The sequence below is a fragment of the Ambystoma mexicanum genome, chromosome 2p (assembly GCF_040938575.1).
Source record: "Ambystoma mexicanum isolate Mex_15411 chromosome 2p, UKY_AmexF1_1, whole genome shotgun sequence".
In the NCBI taxonomy this organism is placed as follows: Eukaryota; Metazoa; Chordata; class Amphibia; order Caudata; family Ambystomatidae; genus Ambystoma; species Ambystoma mexicanum.
This window is the reverse complement of record NC_090923.1, coordinates 238,698,882-238,722,327: the sequence shown is the minus strand read 5'-3', so window position 1 is coordinate 238,722,327 and position 23,446 is coordinate 238,698,882. Positions and strand designations below refer to the sequence as shown.

The following is a 23,446-nucleotide window of genomic DNA, read 5'->3' as shown; positions in this document are numbered from 1 at the left end:
CTTTTTTCAAGGCTGAGGTTGTTGCTAAGGCACCCAAAAGCCTCACTGAGCTTGCTGGAGGCCCTGTCCAAAGGCTTCCTAGACTACCAGTGCAACAACAAGACTGTCAAGATACCTGATAGTGTACAGAGTGAGGTGCCTGGGAGAGTCCTGTTGGGGAATGACTTAAAAACTCTGGAGTTGTATCAAGCACCCCCAGACCTCCCAGCAAAAGGAAACAGGAGCAGGGAGAGTACTTTAGATGGCTCCCCCAGAGGATGTTACAGAAGAATCTATAACACCTAGCACACAGGAACTACTAACTACTGAGATTCCTTTGGCTGATCACTTGAGCTTCAAGAAGACCAAGGAAAGGCTTTCTCTCTATTTCTACTGGCCTACGTTGGGTCTGATGTAGATACATTTTGTAGGAGCTTTCACACTTGTCAGACATCTGGAAAGAGCGGAGCCAAGAATGTGGCACCTTTGGTGCCTCTCTCAGAGGTGGGAGTCCCTTTTGAGAGGGTAGGAATCAACATTGTTTGTTGGTCCCTTAGACCCTCAAACCTCTTCAGGCAATCAATTTATATTGGTTGTAATAGACCATGCTACTAGGTACCCTGAAGCCATACCTATGAGGACGGTTACAGCTCAGGCTGTTGCTAAGGCCCTACCTGGTATTTTTAACAGGGTAGGTTTTCCTTAGGAAGTCATCTCTGACAGGGGATCAAACTTTATGTCCCACTACATACAGGCCATGTGGAAAAACGGTGGAGTAACTTCCAGGTTCTCAACTGCCTACCATCCACAGACACATGGATTGGTAGAGAGGTTTAACCGTACTATGAAGAGCATGATAGGTGCTTTAGAGGAACCCCTTAGAAGAAAGTGGGACCTTCTACTGCCAAGCCTTCTATTTGCTTATAGAGAAGTCCCTCAGGAGGGAGTTGGATTTAGTCCCTTTGAGCTTCTCTATGGTCATCCAGTTAGAGGTCCATTGGCCCTAATTAAGGAGGGATTGGAGAGTGCTCCTTCTCCCAAGCCAGTGAGAGTCACTGACTATGTGTTATGTCTCTGGAGGAGAATGACACAAATGATGACAGGCGCATATGATAACTTAAAAGCAGGTCAGGCTCTGGTGAAGCATTGGCATGACCAGAAGGCCAGCATGGTTGAGTTTACTCAAGACCAGCAAGTTTTAGTTATTGTTCCTACCAGGCAGAGGACCTTACAGGACAAATGGATAGGACACTTCAAGGTTGTGGGAAAACCTGGAGAGGTCAATTATCTGGTGGACTTAGACAATCCTAAGGAGGCCCCCAGGGTCTTTCACACCCACTGTCTAAAAGCTTATATCACCAGACCAGAAGTGGGAGCTTTGCTTCTAGCTTCAGCTCAAGAGTAGGAAGAGAGTGACCCTCTACCTGATCTCCCCAGGGGACAACCTTTAGATGAGAAAATAGAAGGAGTTAATCTCTCTTCTAATCTGACACTGGAACAACAGGAGGAGTACAAGTTTCTGTTAAATCAGTTTGCCTCCCTGTTTTCACTATCACCAGGCTTGACCCCTTGTGGACCAGCATGATAGTCGCACTGGTGACTGTTTACCTGTTAAAAGCAGAGGTTACAGGATGTCAGATAATGTCAGAACCCACATAAAGGAAGTGGGCAACACGATGCTTGATCTCAGGATAATAGGGCCCTCTACCAGTCCATGGTCTAGTCCAGTTGTACTAGTGCCAAAAGGCAGGATCCAAGGAGTTGAGATTCTGTATGGACTATAGAGCTCTAAATGCAGTCACTAAGACTGATGCCCATCCTTTATCTAGGACAGATGATCTGGTGGACAAACTTGGTTCAGCCAAGTACCTAAGTACATTTGACCTAACGTCAGGCTATTGGCAAATAGCCCTGACAGACCATGCCAAGGGGAAAACTACATTTTCAACTCCAGCAGGCCTCTAACAGTTTAAGGTAATATCTTTTGGACTAAAGAATGCACCTGCAACATTCCAAAGGATGGTGAATGTGAATCAAGTTCTGAATTGGATGGAGGACTTCTGCATGGCATACTTGGATGACATAGCAGTGTTCAGCCCTACTTGGAAAGAACATGTTTACCACTTAGGATATGTTTTGCAGGCTCTTGAGCAGGCCCATCTGACCATAAAGGCAAGTAAATGTCAAATTGGTCAGAGCAAAGTGGTCTACCTTGGACATGAGGTAGGAGGAGGTGAAATAAGGCCATTGCCTAGCAAAGTACAAGCTGTGCAAGAATGGGCCACCCCTACTACTCAAACCCAAGTGAGAGCTTTCTTAGGTCTCACTGGTTATTATATGAACTTCATTGAGAACTATGGGTCAATAGCTTCTCCCTTGAATGGGGTCTCCTCACCCAAATTTCCTAAAGAGGTCAGATGGAATGAGGAGTGCAACAAGGCATTTGAAGGACTTAAGAAAGCCCTTTGTCAAGCTCTAGTCTTAAGAACTCCTGACTACAGCCAAACCTTCATTGTGCAAACAGATGCTTCCAATACAGGCATAGGCGCAGTTCTGAGTCAGCTGGATGAGAAAGGTAGTGAGCACCCCATCTGCTTCATCCGCAGAAAACTGAAGGAACCAGAAACAATGTGGGCAACCATTCAAAGAGAATGTTTTGCTATTGTGTGGTCACTGAAGAAGTTTAGAGCATACTTTTATGGATCTACTTTTGTGATTCAGACTGACCACCAAACCTTGAGATGGTTAATGCAGATGAAGGGGGAGAATCCTAAATTGTTAAGATGGTCAATCAGCTACAGGGGTTTGATTTTACCATTGAACACAGGTCAGGGTGTAATCACCGACATGCTGATGGTCTCTTCAGAATGTTTGACCGACTGGAGTAAGGAGATTCATCCAGGGGTGGATTAAATCCTCCTGTCCCTTAGTCTGGGCGGGGGGGCGAGTGTTAGGGAGAATTCTCATAAATGTGTTAATTCCCTTCACCTTAGAAACCCCCAGCAGCAATGTTGGATTTTTGAGGACTTGACTTTTTACCTGGAAAGAGTGTGAACCATTTTTCCCACTCTTTCACTTATTTTGATGCATGTTTTTCACTTGTGTTCTTTGATTATGTAGTTTTAGATAACTCCACAGGCATCATCTTTTCATGTGTGTTACACAGCACACACAGTGCAGTGACACAGGGATGTCTTTTAGATTCCCAAAGGTTTAGATACCTTCTCTGGGATAAAATACTGTTTCCCAGAGAATGTAAAGTGAAATTGACTTTACTATTCTTTCCAAAATCCTAGACCCAGCACACACCATCTTGCAATGGAGTGCTGGAGGGGTTACATAGTATCCCCTGTGTCTAAACACTCATGTAGCATTCAAATGCTACCCTTTCCTATTGAAAAGGCTGGTGGCAGTCGTTTTACAACAAACTACCATGTTTTTTCCCGACCGCGAACACCGGTAGTTAAAAATCATGGCAGCCATGTTTTTCTAAATGGCGTCTTAAGCTCCTTTGTTTAAACTGGTCCTGGTCTTCTTTCTTCACCATTTCTTTTTGGAAAGGTCCTTCTAGGTTTGGTCCCTTTGTTCGTGTGCCTTTGACAGGCTTCAGAACTGAAGATCACCTCTGGCGCCTGAGTGTCTGGGGTGGGCAGGAAGTGAGGGAGGTGCCCGAAACTCCCTGTGCTAATTCTCCTAGGAGACCCAAATGCACTCTGGTTTCATTGGCTGGCTGACTGTCCAGCAAGGACAGCCACCCTGCTGGGTGAGTGACAGCTAGGCTGGAATGAAAGGGAGAAAACTGTTTAAAAGGCGAGTCTCTTGGACTGAAAAGCAGAGTCAACCACTGAAAGAACTGAAGAAGAGCTGGAAGAGGATGGCTGCTGCAACTCTTAGACCGTTGCTTTGCCCGGTGAAGCCCTGATGCTGAGAATTGGCAAGTTCATCTCGACAGAGAAGCCTCTTCAAGGACTACATCTTTTTAGTTGGTGGGACCAATCAACTCGTAAGCCACCTGGACACCATTCTAAAGGCTGGTTAGGATTAACCAGGGAGAGGGATACCAGCTTGTGTGCTTGAATCTACAGCTACTGGAACTGAAGTGACTCCATTTTGTTTGCTTTTTCAACGATCCTGTGCAGTGCAGGAGTCCCCTGACGTCCCCCCGCTTGTCCCCACGACTGAGGCTCAGGAACAGTGAGACCTGCAGGAACTGCCAGGAACCAACAACTTCAGCTGGATTTGTTTCTTCATACTAAGGTACTGTGCAAACCCGATTGAGAGGACGCCACTCTCGCGGTGAATGTTTTTGATTTTACAGGCCTTATCAGCTTGTGACCCCACAAATGATTCTTTCTCGCCTAAACTACTTCTGAGAACATTTGCAAAGGCTTTACCGTTTGATACCAGAACTGCTCTTTCCTATCCAGAACACTAACCCATTGACTTTGGCCTGGCCTATTGACTTGAATTGAACTCTTCTGGTAAACTGAAACTGTTTGCACTGTCTAATAAGTATATGTGATCTATTCTACTTATTTTTGTCCCTTTTGTTCACTTCTAAGTAAATGAAATGCCATTTTGCTCCTATTTCAGGGGAGCTCAAACTGTCTCAAAATCTTAGAGTTTTGTATTGAAGTGTATGGTATATAATATTACGTTGTCTTCTACTAGTGAAATGTTTTCTAAATGATTGTGTAATAAATTAATAAGTGTTTTTTACAAAGAAACCTTGGGTATAAGTGGCTACTTGAACCACTGTGATTGAAAGTCCTCTGTGTAACTACTTGTACGGCTCACATTTACTCTTGAGATAAGCCTGGCTGCTCAGCTCGCTACCATAAACTGTGTGGTACAAACTTATACCAAAGGTTGGTTTGGCTAACACCTGTAGTCCTAATTGTGTGTAGTGATCCCAGAGGGTACTGCATGCAATTCTGCCTAACATTCTTCCCTTAGCACTCCCAAGTCACCCCATTCTGGTGGAAGCACAAGCCATGGGCAGCCAGGTGAAGAACACCAGTAGCTCATACCCATCATTATTTCTCTGTAGAAAGAAAGGCATACATAACAAAGAATAATATCACTAGCAATGATTTCCTCATTACATGCATGGTGATGCATTTGACTGGGTGTGTGCATGCACTGGCTTTACACTCAGAAGTACAGCCAACTCTCATTGTGACCTTGATAAAAGATGTGCTCTCTAACAGGAGCTTTAAGATGGGTGCCTGGACTCCAGGGGTTGATGGATTTTGGATTTCCAGCAATATATTATCTGTGTAACCTTGCTGACACATGTTGATTAATTGTAAAGATATTTGGCTGGGTGATGGGACTCCTGGTGTTTACTCTCAGCCCGACAGCCGACTCTGTGTGACCGTGACAAAATATGATACCTTAAGGTAGAACAATTGTGCTTGGTTCTAGAACTCCTAAAATTTACTATCAACTTTCCATATGACGCTATGTGCTACTTTAATGGAAAATGTGTTCTAATAGCTTATGTATTAAGAATGAAAATAAGACATCCGGGCTTAACTCTCATCTTTCAATCTAAATCAGAAATCTAGAAAGTTCTGATCTTCTTCATTTAAAGGAACTGAAGGTAGTATTTGACTTTGTTCTGAATCACTCTCTCACACAAAGACAGGCATTTTTATTCCACTGAGCTTAAAAAAGTGCACTGCAAACTCCTTTGTAGAAGACTTTCCACAATCCATCTGATCAGAAAATTTTCTTTCAATTTCCTTAAAGCCTGTTACAGATGAACCTCCTGAGACAATGGTGATTTGGGAGATGGTTTAAATGCTCCCGACAACATTATTGAAGGGGGTGAGGGGAGAACAAAGAGGTTCCTTTCCAAGGGTTTAGTCATTTAGATTTAGAGCTGTAATGAGGAAGAGGTGGTACTTTCCATGCCGCAATGGTTAATCAATAGTAGTAATCACCAATGTCTATATTTAATCTCAGAGATTTATTACTTTTCTGCAGTGACCACTTTTGTCAAATGAATTCACACATAATGCTAGAAGTAGCAAATTTGTGTCCAAGATCTCCATAACAATGGGCTATTATGTGGAGCACTAGGAAAACACCCCACTTCGGATTCTACAATGATTACATTTCCCAGGGTTACCTCTTCCTTGCCGGTCTTCAAATCAGAAATCTTTACTTCATACTTAAAGCATCTGTTTGGAAAAGATGAGTATGGTATTTTCCACTGGATCTCCAGGAATTCATCCTGTTGGGACAGCTCAACATTGCGAGGAGGGTGAATCTTCTCTGCAAGTTAAAAACAAAAACAGGCAAGACGCAGTTTAGCGGATGGCTGGCATGTCAACAGGCATTCACACACAAGTATGAAAGAGGTCATAAAGAAACTATTACAATTTACCAATGAAGTCGGTGTCAAATAATTTGTAGAAAGGCTGGATTATGGCGTTATCACTGGAGCCGTTGACAAATATTATAAGAGTGCCGCCCCTCATAATCTTTATTTTGGTCTTTACAAAGTTGCAGCCCATGTGTGTCTCATCTTGCACATTCAATATGTACTGCTGGCATTCTTCGGTGAACTTTGAATACCTAAAATACAAATATAATATTTTGTAATCAGGACTGGAGGATGAGATGAACTCCATTACCATTAGAACCAGCAAGCAGATTTTATAATGTATCCCAGCTCTTCATCTGTCTCTGTGTGACTTGCAGCAAGGGGTTAGACATAGAGACATAGAGAGAAAAAGAGAGAAATTGAATGAGAGAGAGGGATGTGGTTAGAGTGTAAGCATGAAGATGAGTAGTAGAACTCGAGAGATTCATTGTTCTCTGGAGGACTTGAAATGTTGTCTTGACATTCAAGACACATAATGGTGTTGTCTGACTGCGGATGCATGAGGTTGTGTGTCATGTTCCCTGCAGTAAATCATAGGCCTACAATGAATCTACATGATCTTAATGAGAGATGTAATCTAACACAGATGCATTACATTCGATGCCAGTGCTTGCATGCTCTATAATGTGCTCTTTGGATGACTCTGTGTATGGCCCTGATGAGTAACGATGGCCCCGATGAGGCGATGTATTAGACTGGGCAAGGGAACTCCTGATTGTTAAACTTGGCCCTCTAACTAACACACTTTGTGATCTTATGTGGTATTTAGTCAATCAGGAGATATGGTATTTCGTTCTTTTGCAGACAGTAATTACTTCGTAGTACTTTACCATGAAGTAATTACTTCGAATTTTCATCTAATATTTTAGGGAATTGTGGGGTAAGATGTAGAAATGGGGTGGGGAGGGGTATGGGGCAGGGGTATGAACATAGGGGAACAGGGACATGTTTGGGGGATCCCCCGAAATTGAAAGAGTACATTTGATGACAATTTTGAAGAAATTACTTCATGTTAAAGGACCACAAAGTAATTGCTGTCAGCTTAAGAACATGGAACCAGAGATATATTGGGGTGGATGCTTGGGGCTCCAATACCTTACTTGAAGATGTACGGGCATTTCTAACTTAAATGTTGATGGGATCTTAGGCTTTGGTCTCAATACTACAGATAACCCTCTTGTGAAATGATGGCATTAAGCTCTCTTCTCTTAGCCCTCCATCCAACTTTCATGTGACTTTGATGAAGCCTGCCCTCTATCAAGTTACTTATTAGGATGGGTGCTGTAGCTCTTGAGGTTTAGTCTCAGATGTGCAGCTAGCAGTCACAGTAACCTTGATGAGAGGTGTGGTCTATAATGGAGGTTCTTGACTTTACTGCTGAATCTCTATGCAGAGAGGAGTACCCTAATAGTGAAGGCATTTGGGTGCTGCCACTCCTGGGGTTCATTCTAAGCAAGACACCCACCTCCCTTTTGCCTTTGTGATCTTGCTAAAAGATGTTGCCTAAAAGTGGAGCAATTAGGCTAGGGTTAGCGCTCCCAGACTTTACTCTCAAATTGTCATTTGGCTCTGTGCGACTGTGATTGACAGGAGTTCTACTAGCCAGCCATTAAGATGGACACTAGGACTGTCTGGCCCTACTATCTGCTCTTCACTTAAATTAGAAACATAGAATTGTAGGTGGTCTTCATTTATAGGTCCGAATACGGCTTAAGAGTCTTTCCTGAATCACTCATTCATACTAAGATCCAAAAACTCAAAAGGTCTCAAATTATCGTGTAATGTATGATTTACCTTCACAATCCAGACAGTCGTTTTGCTATAGACCTTGAAAGAAGCAATGGTCCTAACTCTGTTAATTAATCCTTCTCTAAATCAATATGACCTAAAAGTTGTTCCCATTATGTTTGTTTTTCTTGTTTTAAACGTCTTGAAAATGCTCTTATCATCCAACTCCAGACCTTCATGGAGGCCAACAGTCTGTTGGATCATCAGCAGGTCAGATTCTGCACATAAATGGGCTAGTGAATCAGTCCTAGTGGCAGTGGTGCGTGGCAATCAATGTTTGTGGATAATGACGATTCTGGTGCCATAATTCTTTGTACAAAGTTGACCAGCAGACCCTATCAGAACATGTCTGTACCCGGTTGGCTTTCTTGCTGTGAAACTTTTCACAGTCAGTCACAGTTGGTAAACCTGAGACTTCTCAAATGACGATTTAGCTATCATGTGGGATGCTATTTGACACCCGAAATGTGTCATCTTTATAATCGCCACCTTTCAGACTTGATTCATTCTTTTTTTATGGTTGTTCTACATCTATATCGATAATATCTAGATGCATTTAGCTTGGGTATTGGTTGTAGTGAAGTGGGAGAATGGGAGAAAAGACTCCCTCCAATCTCCTCGCACCCCTGGCCTAGAGGATCGCGGCCCAGACACCCACCACGAGATGAATTCATCTATCTACCAGACGACCAAATACCCTGGTACAAGAACATACGGATGTGCCCACCAGCCTGCCCGCCAGCCTGCCCTACTCAAGCTGACACCTGCGGCATGGATGAACTCGACTAAGCCCTCTACAACAAGCACCTACATAGTTAGAGATGCCATGACGACCTAGCCAACTGTCAAGAACACACGTGCAACCATGCACACTGGACACTCCCACACCAATCCACACGAAGAACATATTCAGTGCTATGACGTAGGTGACGGATGCACCCACTGACGCGCATCTTTATTATTTTTCACATAGGTTTTCCGAAATGCAGAAATGCAAGACGCACAAAGCACTCGTTTACATGCTTGCTGACGCTTCTCTCGACCCTTGCATCGTGATGAAAATACAACGAAGACATGATACTGCCTATGAAGCCATGTGACACCGCAACATAAGTGCCGTGCATTACACATCCCCACCTATGAACCAGGCCCAAGTAGGCCGCAAGCAAGAGCCGCCATGGACACTGAACGAGCAAGAGTACAAGTGCTGACCATGCAGAACGAGCCCAGCGAGAGCTGACAGCCAAGGGAGCGATGTTGCAACTCGTATGCTACCAGCCGACGCCAAGGTCACACCTGTAAGCAAAACCAGGCACACCAGAGGCAAATACAACTTTAAATGTGCAGAATTCTGCCTCAGCCACGGTCTCTCCTCACGTGACCAAGCCAAACCTGACAAGGTGCCAGACCCACGAGGGAGAAGTCGCCTGGGTCCCACGTCTGGGACACAGGCAGCAACAATGAAATGACCCAATGGACACCTACAGCGATGGGAATGGTCTGCTCTCAGGCCTATGAGCAAATCCACGCATTGTCTGCACGAACACATCGTTACATATTGATGCAAATGACAGGTACACCGCGAGCTGGGAACAACGATGGTCCCAGGCTGGGGGGCTCGCGAGTGGACCAATCAGAACATGGGGCACTCATCACTTACGCCACTAACATTAGCCAATCATTAGGGGTCTTCGTGTAACAATTTTCAAGTATCTAATAGAAGGGACAACCCAAGTATACCACCTGACTGACCCTCAACCAATAACAATGTTCTCTATATGTATGCTATACTAACCCTACCACTTGAGGAACCAATCCAGAGTGGCGATAGGTTTTTTGCTAACTTTCCCAGGTGACGCAAGTAGCGCGTCATACTGAAGCAAAAAGGGGCCTGCGAGCCCCACGAATTTCGAGAGTCTGGACGGACGAGTACGATCCAAGACCCATCCCTGCCGTTGTTCAATAAACAGCAGAACCACCTTGCTTCTTGTGTGTGTCTCATACTCATTTTTGGGAAACACGGGAGGAGTTGGGGCCTCCCAGCCCGGAGGTCCGCGGAAGGCCCAGCCGACCCCGGGAGAAACTCCCCGACAGTAGTCAAATGTTGCATGTTAAGTGAGTTGCCTGGATGTCAAAAACACATTGAATGTGGTCAAAGGATATTCCTTTTTCAATGCCAGGTAAGGAGGTGATGCCTGGGGATTATTGTCGAGGGACTTAAGGAGCTGGCACCCTTTATGTACCTCAAGATTATGATGGACTCAAATCTCCTTGAAATTTCCAATTGTTCAGATCAAGGGCTTAAACATATTCATTTGCTTCCCCTCTTTTGCTTAAAGCCTGCCAATCTCCAATGCATTATATTCTTCCCAGCCATCTAGAATACTGCGGCTGCCCGGAACAACCAACAAGTTTTATGGAAAGGCTCCACATTACAGAATCGCACTATTGGTATCCTGCTCAGACAGAGAAGATGGGAAGATATTGCTTGGATCGTGTGGTCTTTGTAATGTTTATCGGTTGAATATGCTTGAAACTATTTTTCTTAGTGCACAGAGGTTTCCATAGACACAGTACCACTCAATGCTTGTCAAAAAATGTGTTTAGTGGAGAGATCGATAATTTTCAAAACTCGGTCCCATCCTTTGGATTTCTCTCCCTAGGGAGATAAACATTCTTGCTGATCATATGAGGTGGCTTTTTACCTACAAAGGTAGGCATGGCCAGTCTCTGACAGTTTCAGCAGCCCATGATGCACAACGTAAGAATGCACAATACAGAAATCCATATAGCTAGAAAGCTAGTGCAGAAGATATTATTTCCAGGGGATTGGTCAGTTTGGCGCTGTGAAAGTTTTTCTTAAAGCAATCCAGGCAATGATTGATAATACCAGGAGGTAAGAGACTCAAGTGATCGCAGAACACTCTATGCTAAAACAGGAATGACTCTGGGTGAGTGAGACTGCCTATCGAAGACCAGATACTGCCAGCTCAGTGGCATAAATGTAATAGTGCAAGTAGTGTTGGTGCACCAGGGCCAGCCCACATTGCGTGGGAGACCTCTGTATATGTTTGAATTAGCCTCCCAGGCATTCCGGCAATCCTTGAAGGGAATATACAAAATGCCAGTGTAGGATGGTCTTCTTGGTCAATGTGAGCTGCTGTAAAATGCACATTGTCCAGGTGCTAGTGTGGTATAGTTGGCAGTGGTTGAGTCAATCACCAGCATTTGGAAAGGACAGCCTAAGCAATCGCACACACAGGGTGTTAGGGAGAATTCTCTGTTTAGGCTGAATTTCCCTACCTAGTGAGTCCCCCAGCAGCTTTGCTGGATTTCTGGGGTTTAATTTTTTCTCCTGCCAAGAGTGAGACTCTTTTACCCTCACTCTTGGACATGTTGAAGTGTGTTTTCTTGGTTAAACCTTGTGTTGAATGGGCTATGGGGTCTTTTACTCCATAGGGCCTCATGTATTTTTGTGATGTGGGTCACACAGCACCCTCTGTGCCGTGACCCAGGGGTGTCCTAGGGACTCCCCAACATAGACTCCATACCCTGGGACTGACTACTGTCTCCCAGGGCATGTAAAGTCACCAAAGACTTTGCTAGTCTTGAATCCTGAACAGAACCAGTACAAACCATCATATTGTGGACGTACTGGCTGGGGCAATTCGATTGCCCCAGGGTCTGTTAGTCGAGGGGGCACGTCTCCGTCCCCCCTGATCGAGTTTTGGCTGGTGGCAGTGGAAACTACTTTTTATATTCGACCGCGAATATTTTCCTATGGGATTTCCCATTGTTTTAGGCTAACACATTTAATTATTTATTTACGGTAGCCTTAAACATACCGCCGGTTTATATATTTATTTTTATAACTCCGGTTGGGACTTTTTGCCAAAACTTGATTCTAAAATGGCGTTGGTGTTCGCCTCTGTAACTCTGACCCAAAGTGGAGCCCTTTGTTCCACTTTTGGCGGGCTTCTCCACAGAAGCCCTCCAAAGTGGTGCCACTCTGTCTGGGGTACTTAGGAGGGGTGGAGGGGGATTTAGGCACCCTGGACTGAGTTACCTTGGTAACTCAAGTCGCACTCCGTCCTGATTGGCCCAAGTGGTGAGCCGCCCGGCTCACCACTTAGCATGTTTGAGTGACAGCTAGGCTGGGTGAATGGGGGCTTGTTGCATAAAAGCAGGGCTTTGGGGACTGGGACTTCAGAAGTCGCCACAGGACCAAGAATCCGACGAGGGAAGAGCTGAGCCGACCTGCTTCGACGACACCACCCGGTGGAGCCCTGCTGAACCGTCTCACCACTTTTTCCCGACGACCGAGGAGAACTCTTAACGGAGTGGCTCCTTCCCTTGACTGGTGGGGACAACCAGTTTTCGCCTTCTTTCCGTTCTTTTGAGGTATCTCGTGGCCGCCTTGCCTGTGCCAAGCACCCCGGCATCCGGAATACCACACTTTACCCCCATACCGCGAAAGTCGGTACCAACCCTTTAACCGGAGGACTCCGCGGCTGGTTTCTTCCCGGGCAGTGCTACGACCTTTCTCTTCTGCTCTTCAGCGAGATATTCTTCTCCCCTGACCGACGTCGAGCCTTGCTGTCACTGCCTGGAACAACTGCCCCCGCTGGAGGATCCTTTCCGCTTAAGGTACTGTGTTCCGCCTGGCTTCCCTTGCTACCGACTGTACGGGGTAGATTTAGTCCCCGGCTTTCGAACCTGGGAGTGCCTGGGACACTTTGGCTAAACTTTCTGAGCCACTCTAAACTCTTTTTGACTCTTTGCAAGACTTTGAATCTCTAACTAACAGTGTGATCTTGGGCACATTTTCGCTCCGGCTACTCTAAGAGTGGGCCCTGCCTAGTGACTTTTGCTCACCTGTGACTTTATTCTTCTTTAAGCCTATTGCAAGTGTTCTGGACCTTAGAGTGGTGTGTCTAACCTATTTCTGCTTTTTCTCTCCCTTTCTTGGAAACTACTAGAGTGTCATCTAACGTTAAGCACTCACCTCTGTTTTAATTAAGTGGTGTTAACCTAGAGTTGTCTAGATAGGAGAAAGGATTGAATTTACTTTCATTATAACTGTGTTGGAGTGTTTTTACCATATTCGTTGTTAGAGTGTTTTTACTTATGTGTGTTTTTAAATAAATAACTATATTCTTTTGAAACCAAGCTCTGGTCAGTGTTTGCTTGTGCTATTGTGTTTTGGTACATATTGTGTATACTTTGCATACTGCCTAACTCTTCTTGAGAGAGGTCTGACTGCTCAGCCACAGCTACCAGGTAAATCTGGGTGGTGCGGACTGCTACCAAAGGGGTTTACTGCTCTACCTGTGGTCTTAAATCTTTTGCAGTGTTCCCCAAGGGAACTGCACAGGTTTCTGCCTAACACTGGTGTCAGCGGTGGGATTTGTATTGAGTATACATTTTATTGTGCTTTAGATACCTTAGTGCAACTAACCACAAAGCTTAGCACTGAAAAAGTAAAACCTCTAACATGTCAGTTATAGAAAGCTATAGTCAAGAGTCCCTTGCAGCCAAAACTGCTGATTGTTTAAGAGTGCTCTGTAAACATAAGGATCTCCTGACTAAGGGCAAGAAAATGGAGCTGATTGAAAGATTGTTAGCTAACCAAAGTCTGGGTGATGGTTCAGAGGAGCCTACCACTCCAGCAACTGTAGATGACAGTATTGAAGTTAACATGGAGCAAAATGTTGATGATTCTGAGGAAGAGTCAGAAGAGGAGGGTGAGGCTGTTGTAACTGTCCCCCCTAGGCCTCTGCCTGCTCTACCTGCTGTACCTACTGGACCTTTACCAGGTCCCACATTTAGTCCTCAGTACTTTGAACTGGAGAAAATGAAGCTAGAATTGGAGTATAAGAAACTTAATGCTCAAACTGACAAAGAACTAAGGCTAAGGGAAATGGAGCTCAAGTATGACTTAGAAATGAAGAAATTATCTGTTGAGAATGTTTCTCTCTCTGGCTCCTCTAGAAGTTCCAGTCCTAAAAGACCCCGGATGCCTAAAGAATTGGTTGGTATGTATGAGCCTAAGTTGGATGTGTTGGATTGGTTGTCTCTGTTTGAATATAATCATGGGCTCCAGAACATCACAGGAAATGACTTACTCACCTGGTTGTTCTCTAGGCTTCCCCCTGTTGCAACTGATGTGGTAATGGAGATGGGGGAGGAGGATAGGAAGGACTATGAATGTGTGAAACTAGCTTTGATAGCTAGGTTTGGGAAGACCCCTTCCCAGTATCTTAAGAGGTTTAGGAGCCTCAAAAAGCATGATGGTACCCCTTGGGCTACCTGGGTGAGTGAATGTTTGAAAAACTTAGAGGGATGGATTAAGGGTTACAAGGTGAACACTTATGAGGGGATGAGAAATCTCTTTATGTTGGAGTCAATTTATGATGCCTGCTCTCCTGAGCTCAGACAGCACTTGGCTGATTCACAGGAATTGGATCCTAGGAAGCTAGCTAAGGCTGCTGACTTGTGGGTTGCCAACAGGGCCACTCACAAGGATTCTGGGGTAACTCAGAAGAAGGATGGGGAGAAACAGCCTAAAAAGGACCCCAAAGAGAATTCTAATACCTCCCATACCCAAGAGGGCCACAAACAACCAAATAACCAGGGTAAGCCCCAGGGTAAACCGAATCAGGCTAGTGTACCTTCTGGCCACAAGCCAGAAGGAGGTCAGAGCAAGCCACCCTTCCAGAGAGCATTTGGACAATGCTATGTCTGTCAGGGTACTGACCATATCAAAGGAGATCCCAAGTGCAAGGGTAAACCTGCAGGGATCAGCACAGTCTCCTTAGCCTTCACTCCTGAGGATGAAGTACAGATGGCTAGTGCCCACTTTGAACTCTTTGCTGAAGAACCCTTGGGTCTTCAAGCAACTGTAAACTTAGAGCCTATGGGTCTGGTTAGTCCCCAGAATAGGGTTGTGTATAACTCCCTACCTGTTAACTCTAAGGTGTATTATGTGGACAGTGTTCTTGTCAATGGCCAGGATACTCCTGCCAGGAGAGACACTGGGGCCAGCAGAACAGTAGTGGATGAAAGCTTCTTTCAACCTGAGGATGTGGCCAAAGCACCCAAAGGTCCCACTAAGATGTCTGGAGGCCCTGTCCAAATGGTTCCTATTCTACCAGCCCTCATTCAGTGTAACAACATGACAGTGAGGATCCCTGTCAGTGTTCAGACTGAGGTACCTGGGAAGGTCCTGTTAGGGAATGACCTAAGAACTCTAGGAGTAGTGTCACATACCCCCAGGCCTCCCAGTATGGAGAAGCAGAACTTAACCAAATTGGCTAGAAAGGCTACCTTGAAGGACCCTTCCAAGCCTGTGGGACCCTCTACTGAGAACCCCACTACAAGCCCTGGTGTTAGTAAGTTGACCTCTAACCCAGGCACATTTCAGGATAGTATGCTAGGAACATGGGTGCCCCAACCAAGCTCCATCATTGTTCCCCAAGTCTCAGAGTCTCTGACTCCCCCTGCTTCTGAGGAAGAGGTGGATAGACCAACTAGGCCCCTATCTGGACCTGAGAGAACTGGTAATTCTCAGTGCTGGTGGAAAACCAGAAAAGAAAAGTCTAAGGCCAAAAACCTTCAGACTGTTGGACCTTCTACTGAAGACCCCAACTCAAATCCTAATGTTAGGGGGGAAACTCCTAAAATAGGTAAGGGTAGATCTAAGAGGAAGGGGAAGCAGGTGCAGTGCCTAACCCCAACCCCTCCAACCAAGAGGCCTAAGACCCAACCTGCTCCCACAAGAGAGGTGGTGAGGAACCTTGGAGGCCCCTCTAGATCTCAGGGAATCCTTTATAAGGACCCCTTGAAAAAGCCTAACATAGGTTCAGAAGTTGTACCAACTTCTGAGGGACTGGTCAACCAGATCCCCTATAACAAAAAGACTGATGTTCCTCAAAGGGTTTGTAGGTCCTTTAGCTTGCAAAAGAAAACCTTTGAGTTCTCCCTTAAGCATAGGTCAAGGTGTCACCATCAAAATGCTGATGGACTCTCTAGGATGTATATCATCGACTAGAGGTATGAGGTTCATCCAGGAGTGGATTAAATCCTCCTGTCCCTTAGTCTGGGGGGGGCGAGTGTTAGGGAGAATTCTCTGTTTAGGCTGAATTTCCCTACCTAGTGAGTCCCCCAGCAGCTTTGCTGGATTTCTGGGGTTTAATTTTTTCTCCTGCCAAGAGTGAGACTCTTTTACCCTCACTCTTGGACATGTTGAAGTGTGTTTTCTTGGTTAAACCTTGTGTTGAATGGGCTATGGGGTCTTTTACTCCATAGGGCCTCATGTATTTTTGTGATGTGGGTCACACAGCACCCTCTGTGCCGTGACCCAGGGGTGTCCTAGGGACTCCCCAACATAGACTCCATACCCTGGGACTGACTACTGTCTCCCAGGGCATGTAAAGTCACCAAAGACTTTGCTAGTCTTGAATCCTGAACAGAACCAGTACAAACCATCATATTGTGGACGTACTGGCTGGGGCAATTCGATTGCCCCAGGGTCTGTTAGTCGAGGGGGCACGTCTCCGTCCCCCCTGATCGAGTTTTGGCTGGTGGCAGTGGAAACTACTTTTTATATTCGACCGCGAATATTTTCCTATGGGATTTCCCATTGTTTTAGGCTAACACATTTAATTATTTATTTACGGTAGCCTTAAACATACCGCCGGTTTATATATTTATTTTTATAACTCCGGTTGGGACTTTTTGCCAAAACTTGATTCTAAAATGGCGTTGGTGTTCGCCTCTGTAACTCTGACCCAAAGTGGAGCCCTTTGTTCCACTTTTGGCGGGCTTCTCCACAGAAGCCCTCCAAAGTGGTGCCACTCTGTCTGGGGTACTTAGGAGGGGTGGAGGGGGATTTAGGCACCCTGGACTGAGTTACCTTGGTAACTCAAGTCGCACTCCGTCCTGATTGGCCCAAGTGGTGAGCCGCCCGGCTCACCACTTAGCATGTTTGAGTGACAGCTAGGCTGGGTGAATGGGGGCTTGTTGCATAAAAGCAGGGCTTTGGGGACTGGGACTTCAGAAGTCGCCACAGGACCAAGAATCCGACGAGGGAAGAGCTGAGCCGACCTGCTTCGACGACACCACCCGGTGGAGCCCTGCTGAACCGTCTCACCACTTTTTCCCGACGACCGAGGAGAACTCTTAACGGAGTGGCTCCTTCCCTTGACTGGTGGGGACAACCAGTTTTCGCCTTCTTTCCGTTCTTTTGAGGTATCTCGTGGCCGCCTTGCCTGTGCCAAGCACCCCGGCATCCGGAATACCACACTTTACCCCCATACCGCGAAAGTCGGTACCAACCCTTTAACCGGAGGACTCCGCGGCTGGTTTCTTCCCGGGCAGTGCTACGACCTTTCTCTTCTGCTCTTCAGCGAGATATTCTTCTCCCCTGACCGACGTCGAGCCTTGCTGTCACTGCCTGGAACAACTGCCCCCGCTGGAGGATCCTTTCCGCTTAAGGTACTGTGTTCCGCCTGGCTTCCCTTGCTACCGACTGTACGGGGTAGATTTAGTCCCCGGCTTTCGAACCTGGGAGTGCCTGGGACACTTTGGCTAAACTTTCTGAGCCACTCTAAACTCTTTTTGACTCTTTGCAAGACTTTGAATCTCTAACTAACAGTGTGATCTTGGGCACATTTTCGCTCCGGCTACTCTAAGAGTGGGCCCTGCCTAGTGACTTTTGCTCACCTGTGACTTTATTCTTCTTTAAGCCTATTGCAAGTGTTCTGGACCTTAGAGTGGTGTGTCTAACCTATTTCTGCTTTTTCTCTCCCTTTCTTGGAAACTACTAGAGTGTCATCTAACGTTAAGCACTCACCTCTGTTTTAATTAAGTGGTGTTAACCTAGAGTTGTCTAGATAGGAGAAAGGATTGAATTTACTTTCATTATAACTGTGTTGGAGTGTTTTTACCATATTCGTTGTTAGAGTGTTTTTACTTATGTGTGTTTTTAAATAAATAACTATATTCTTTTGAAACCAAGCTCTGGTCAGTGTTTGCTTGTGCTATTGTGTTTTGGTACATATTGTGTATACTTTGCATACTGCCTAACTCTTCTTGAGAGAGGTCTGACTGCTCAGCCACAGCTACCAGGTAAATCTGGGTGGTGCGGACTGCTACCAAAGGGGTTTACTGCTCTACCTGTGGTCTTAAATCTTTTGCAGTGTTCCCCAAGGGAACTGCACAGGTTTCTGCCTAACACAGGGCAAACCTTGATCAGGGATATTCATAAGACAGGTGAGGCATGTGTATGTGAGCTGCCATCAGCACCTGCTGTGCATGAGCGTTGCTGCCCTGCCATTGCACACTTCTATTCAGCCTGATTTGACAGCACCCACCAGCCTTGTGACACCTGTACAGGAGCACCTGGAGCATTTCAAGTATTCAATGGGATTACCATATAAATGATTTCAGACCCAAATAGCCGGACAGACTCAAGGAAGGTGGCAAAATACGACTTTATACTTCATTTGATAAAGCAGGGAAATCTGGCAAGCAAAACGAATTTCAGCTCACACACTCTCAAACATCTTCAGTTCTAAAAAACAGTTTTATACCTTGACATAGGTCAACTATGACGTCATCCTACATAGCTAACAGTAAATACCTACTGTGTGGAGGGATTGATTTAGGGAAACATATACCTATATGATCACAAAGGGGTTAGTAATACCAGTGGATAACCTTCATCTGATAGTCACACCTCGGACTACCTCTAAACTACGTAAAATACAAATATTAGCATAACATCAGCAGTTGGTAGGCCCGTGCAACAATGTATGGTCCATCATAACATGGAACCTCATGATTGGTCAGCACTCTCTCACCAACCTTGGACATTTAGCTTGTTAGCAGTACGTAAAGTGTGAGACTCGGGTGCAGAGGAACAACACCAGACAACTGCATTTCATGGCTAATAAGCCCACCATCTCTATTCCGTTAGACCAGAGTTTTTCCTTTGTAGGTGACCTCATCAAATGATCTCCTCTTTGGAACTTTAAAAGGGAGTGAAGGTCCATTGCTATCTGCCCCTGGAGTTTCATGAATAGGCTTTGTCTCCTAGTCCTAGACCACGTGTTAGGAGACCACCATTTTGTCCATTCTGCTATAATTTCCACATCTTTAATTTCACAATAATTGGCCCTTGCCGCAGTTCACTCCTTTAATTAATCAAAGACAAATATGTCCTAAATAAATAACGTATCTTCTTCAGCTTCTATTCTGGTCATGTCGACATCGTCATTTATGAGTCAAACAAACGTCCTTGCTCTGCACAGATCTGCAAGATTTTATATATCTCATCTACCTTGCGTTTCTGCATATGTACATTTAATGCATCTCTCTTTAGCTTCTAAATGTATATGATATCTTTTGTTCTCACATATGCATTTACTTTGTCATTTCCTTTTCATCTGTTATTCTCTGAATACACCGGCTTAATTGTAGTGCATCCACGTGTCTCCCCTCGATAGTGGCTTCACTTTCGTCTGGCATTCCTCACTTATAGCTCTGTCACCTCCAATGGAGCTGTCATGCTCAGGTCTTCTGCATTAGCTCTGGGATACTTACGATATGGTTGTCTGAGCGCATAACGTTGTTCATATCTTCGATGCAGTAGCAAACGCAGTGTCTTCCTGTTGATCGTCTCTATGAGGGAGGTGAGGGGGTGGGCTCCATTAGTGACGTGTACATCTCACTCAGTGCAAACCTATTTGCGCATCTGAGTGGGGAGCAGCACAGGCAGGACATCACACGTTGGTAGGTATCAGGATTATCTGTCTGCTCCACACAACTGCAATGTCTTGCACAGTGCTTTAAGTGGGGTAAGAAATTGACTGGGCGGACACTCGTTTGGGGGCGTGGCTTTCATTGCGGGCGTGGCCTAAAAGTGCCCAAATCATAGTAAGGTGTGCAAACAAATATATAAATGTATGTGAGCATTTGTATGTTTGTATGCGTACTACTATGGTGTGTGTACTTTTCAAGCCATCTTTTATAAACGTAGCAATGTTACATATTTCGATGTTTATAAAAGGTGGCTTGAAAAGTGCACAAACCATAGTAAGTTACGCACACTTCTGTGCTTACCTTACTATGGTTTGTTTACTTTTCAAGCCACCTTTTATAAACAATTCAAGGCATCTTTTATAAAGCGTTGATGACGGACAAAACCCAAGGTGTCTTTGTCCGTCGACAAAGCTTTATAAAAGATGCCTTGAATTGTGTACGTTTCAAGACGTCTTTTATAAACATAGAAATATTTCTACGTTTATAAAAGATGGCTTGAAACGTACACAAGTCAAGGCATCTTTTATAAATCTTTGCCAGCGGAGATAGACGCCTCGGGCTCTGTGATCTATCTGCTCTGAGCAGAGATAACTGATCTCGAGGTGCCTATCACCCTCTGCGTGCTCCGGGATCTAATCTGCATATTAGATCACGGAGCCCGCGGGTTCGCGAGGGTCAGTGACCTGGGGAGGGCAAACAAAGGGACAGTAACTTCCTCTGATGACCCTGATGAGGGGTCATCAGAGGAAGTTACACTGACTGACAGAAGTGCCAGCCAGCCTCAGCATCGCTGTGGCTGGCTGGGACTTCTGTCAGCATGCCTGACATAATGGCGCCCGCATCTCCCATTGCGGCTGCAGCCACGGTGGGATAATGCGTCCCGCCAATGTTGTGTGGGACCGGGGGGCCCCGGCAGGGCCCCGGCTCAGCCCCACTTTCTGGAGACTGCCAGCGCCTGGCCCGGCAGGCCCCGGCCCACTTAAAGCACTGGCCTTGCAGACTCACGGGCATGCCAGAAGGCACCCTTCCCTATAATGCCTTGATTTCGCAATGGTCACAAAGATTGTGTGAAATCATCACCAGAAATGTGAATACGTTTCAAGTAATCAGATTTATTTTCAGAATCACAGTGACAGAGGGGGATTAAAGCAGAAACGAATGGTGCTTAAAAAATAAAGGGTCAAGCAAACAAAAACAATCAAATGGATTAGTTTCCTTGTCCATGCTCCCTTTCCCCAGGATGTGCCTTGCTTGGCTTTATGCCTTTTAGTAAGCAAGCAAGTCTCTGTTCAGGATGTTATAGTATAAAATGTCCCTCCCAGAATTCACTTTCTGGGTAAATGTTGTCTTCTTTGCTCATTCTTGTGACTGTTTGTGACCTTACCTCAGGTAGTAGGGGTTCCTGGTCTGTAACTTCTACCAGACAACCAACAGACATGAAGTGTCCTTCAGGATTTCACTTCCCTGCAACTCCAAGGAACAACCCACCATAATTTTTTCTCACTTCCTGTTTCTTCTCTGACCCGCCTGATACTGTTCCCTTTTTTCTGGCACACCCCCACCTTCCTCTCTTCAGCCCTTTTGTCGCTCACTCATCTCTGCTTCTTCTCCTCCTCCAACCTCTTCTCTACTCTCTACACTCCACCATTATGTACACATCATGTAAACCCTTCTGCTTGCTTCCCTCCTCAATCTTCATCATCCAACATCCTCTGCTGTCTCCCTTCCTCCTTTGTCTTCTTCCTGTCCCAGCTTTTCTGCTCTCCCCTGCTTCCTAGATCTTCATCTCCTCCAATCTTTTCTGAATGCTGCTTACAAATAAAGTGACAGGCAAACTAAAACAACACAAGGGAACAATTTCCCTCTCAAGATTCCTTTCTCCCGAAGGTGTCTTGGTTGTATTCCTTGGAAAAAGGAAAGAAAGTTAACAACTCTCTGTTGAATTTACTTCTTTGGTTTTACTGGGACCAATATGAATGTTCCAGTAACAATTCTCTTTGGGTTCCACTTCTTTAATTTTACTGGGACGAGTATGAGTGTACCAGTAATGATTCTCACTTCTCTCCACCTCTTTGGTATTAATGGGACAAGTATGAAGGTGCCAATTATGATTCTCTTCGTTCTTCACTGTTCTTTCTTTCTCAATATTGTCCCCACATAACTTCCCACTCTCCTTAGGGAATATTATGCATTCTTCAGTGCATTACTTACTGGGACAGGTATGATTATTATGCTTGTTATGTGCCTCATGGGTCTGCCGCGTTCCCAGTTACCTTTCTCACTTGGGGTTAGCGTTACAGGGCCTGCAATCAGGGCGGAATGCTTCCTTCTGTTTATGCTTGCCTCTCGACTGCTCTCTCTCCTTCTCTGCACACGCTCAGTCTCGTGAACGGGTCTTTGGTCTCGGCATTTTGTTTTGACTTAACAGTCCACCGTCTCTCATTCACACAACCATTTACGCCTTGGTAAACCGTCTGAGGTTTCCTTGCCACAGCTCTTCTACCATCCATCTTTCTGTTCGTCAGGTTGGCTTCTTGCCTCTCAACTTCTCTCTCTCTCGTTCTCTGCACCCACTCTGTGTTGGGAATGGATCTGTGTTCTCTGCATTGTTCTGGGACTGAACAGTCCACCGAAACTCGGTCACGCCACCACTTACGACTTGGTAGGCAGTCTGAGGTTTCCTTCCCACGGCTCTTCTGGCTGCATGCTTTCCTTGTGTTGCCTTCACTCGCCAACTTGTTTCCTGGTTTCCAATGTGCGCATCTTGGTCTGTGGCAACTTCACCCACCAAGCTTATTCGACTCTCCTGAACTTCCTGCTTCTCCTTTTATGACGCATAACTGGGCCTTCCCCGTTGGAGCGTCTAAACCCTTTCTTTCTGTTGCCTGAGTACTCTGCATGACTGCATGAGCCGGACAATCTTCTGCTTCAAAGTATTGTACTTCTTTTCTTTTTCACATATATTTAATTTTTCTGCACCACAGTAACATTGATTAATTGGTTTGTTATGACTTCTTTGGATGGAAGTTGTTGGAGGGCGAGTCATTTAGGGAGTTGCACTTTGGAACGGGAGTCCCTGTGCCCAAGGGGGGTAGTCTCTCCTGGTGAGGTCCTGCTTGCCTCCACCCTTAAGGAGGGAATAACGCAGCAGGTTCACCTCCCCAGCCTTGCAAGAAATGTCTCCCACTTGGGGAGAAGTGACAGAATCCTGCGATGTGTCACAAAGGCTACCTGGGCCACTTTACAACATTACCTCATGTAGTAGGGTACTGTGGTTTTCTTTTTTAAATGATTTGCTCGTGAGTGTTTGTATGGATTATTCAAATGGCAAACAAATAAAAAAAATAAAACCCTTCTTTCTCTCTTCTACCAAATCATCGGTCTCAATAGAAGAATGGGGGTATAGTGCACCTGGTGGTAAAGTGGTGGTAATTCCAGAAGAGTCTCTAGTCTGGTTGGAGT

The 23,446-nt window shown here is 45.4% G+C and overlaps 1 protein-coding gene across 1 annotated transcript in view; it reads right to left on the bottom strand.

Moving 5' to 3' along the window:
- Positions 1-23,446, bottom strand: part of IL5RA (interleukin 5 receptor subunit alpha) — a 304,412-nt gene that overhangs the window by 71,325 nt on the left and 209,641 nt on the right. The window contains exons 5-6 of the mRNA XM_069646215.1: positions 6,374-6,564; positions 6,116-6,261 (exon numbers count right to left, since the gene is read on the bottom strand). Of these exons, the coding sequence (XP_069502316.1) occupies positions 6,116-6,261; positions 6,374-6,564 (337 nt within the window). The remainder of the gene's footprint in view (positions 1-6,115; positions 6,262-6,373; positions 6,565-23,446) is intronic.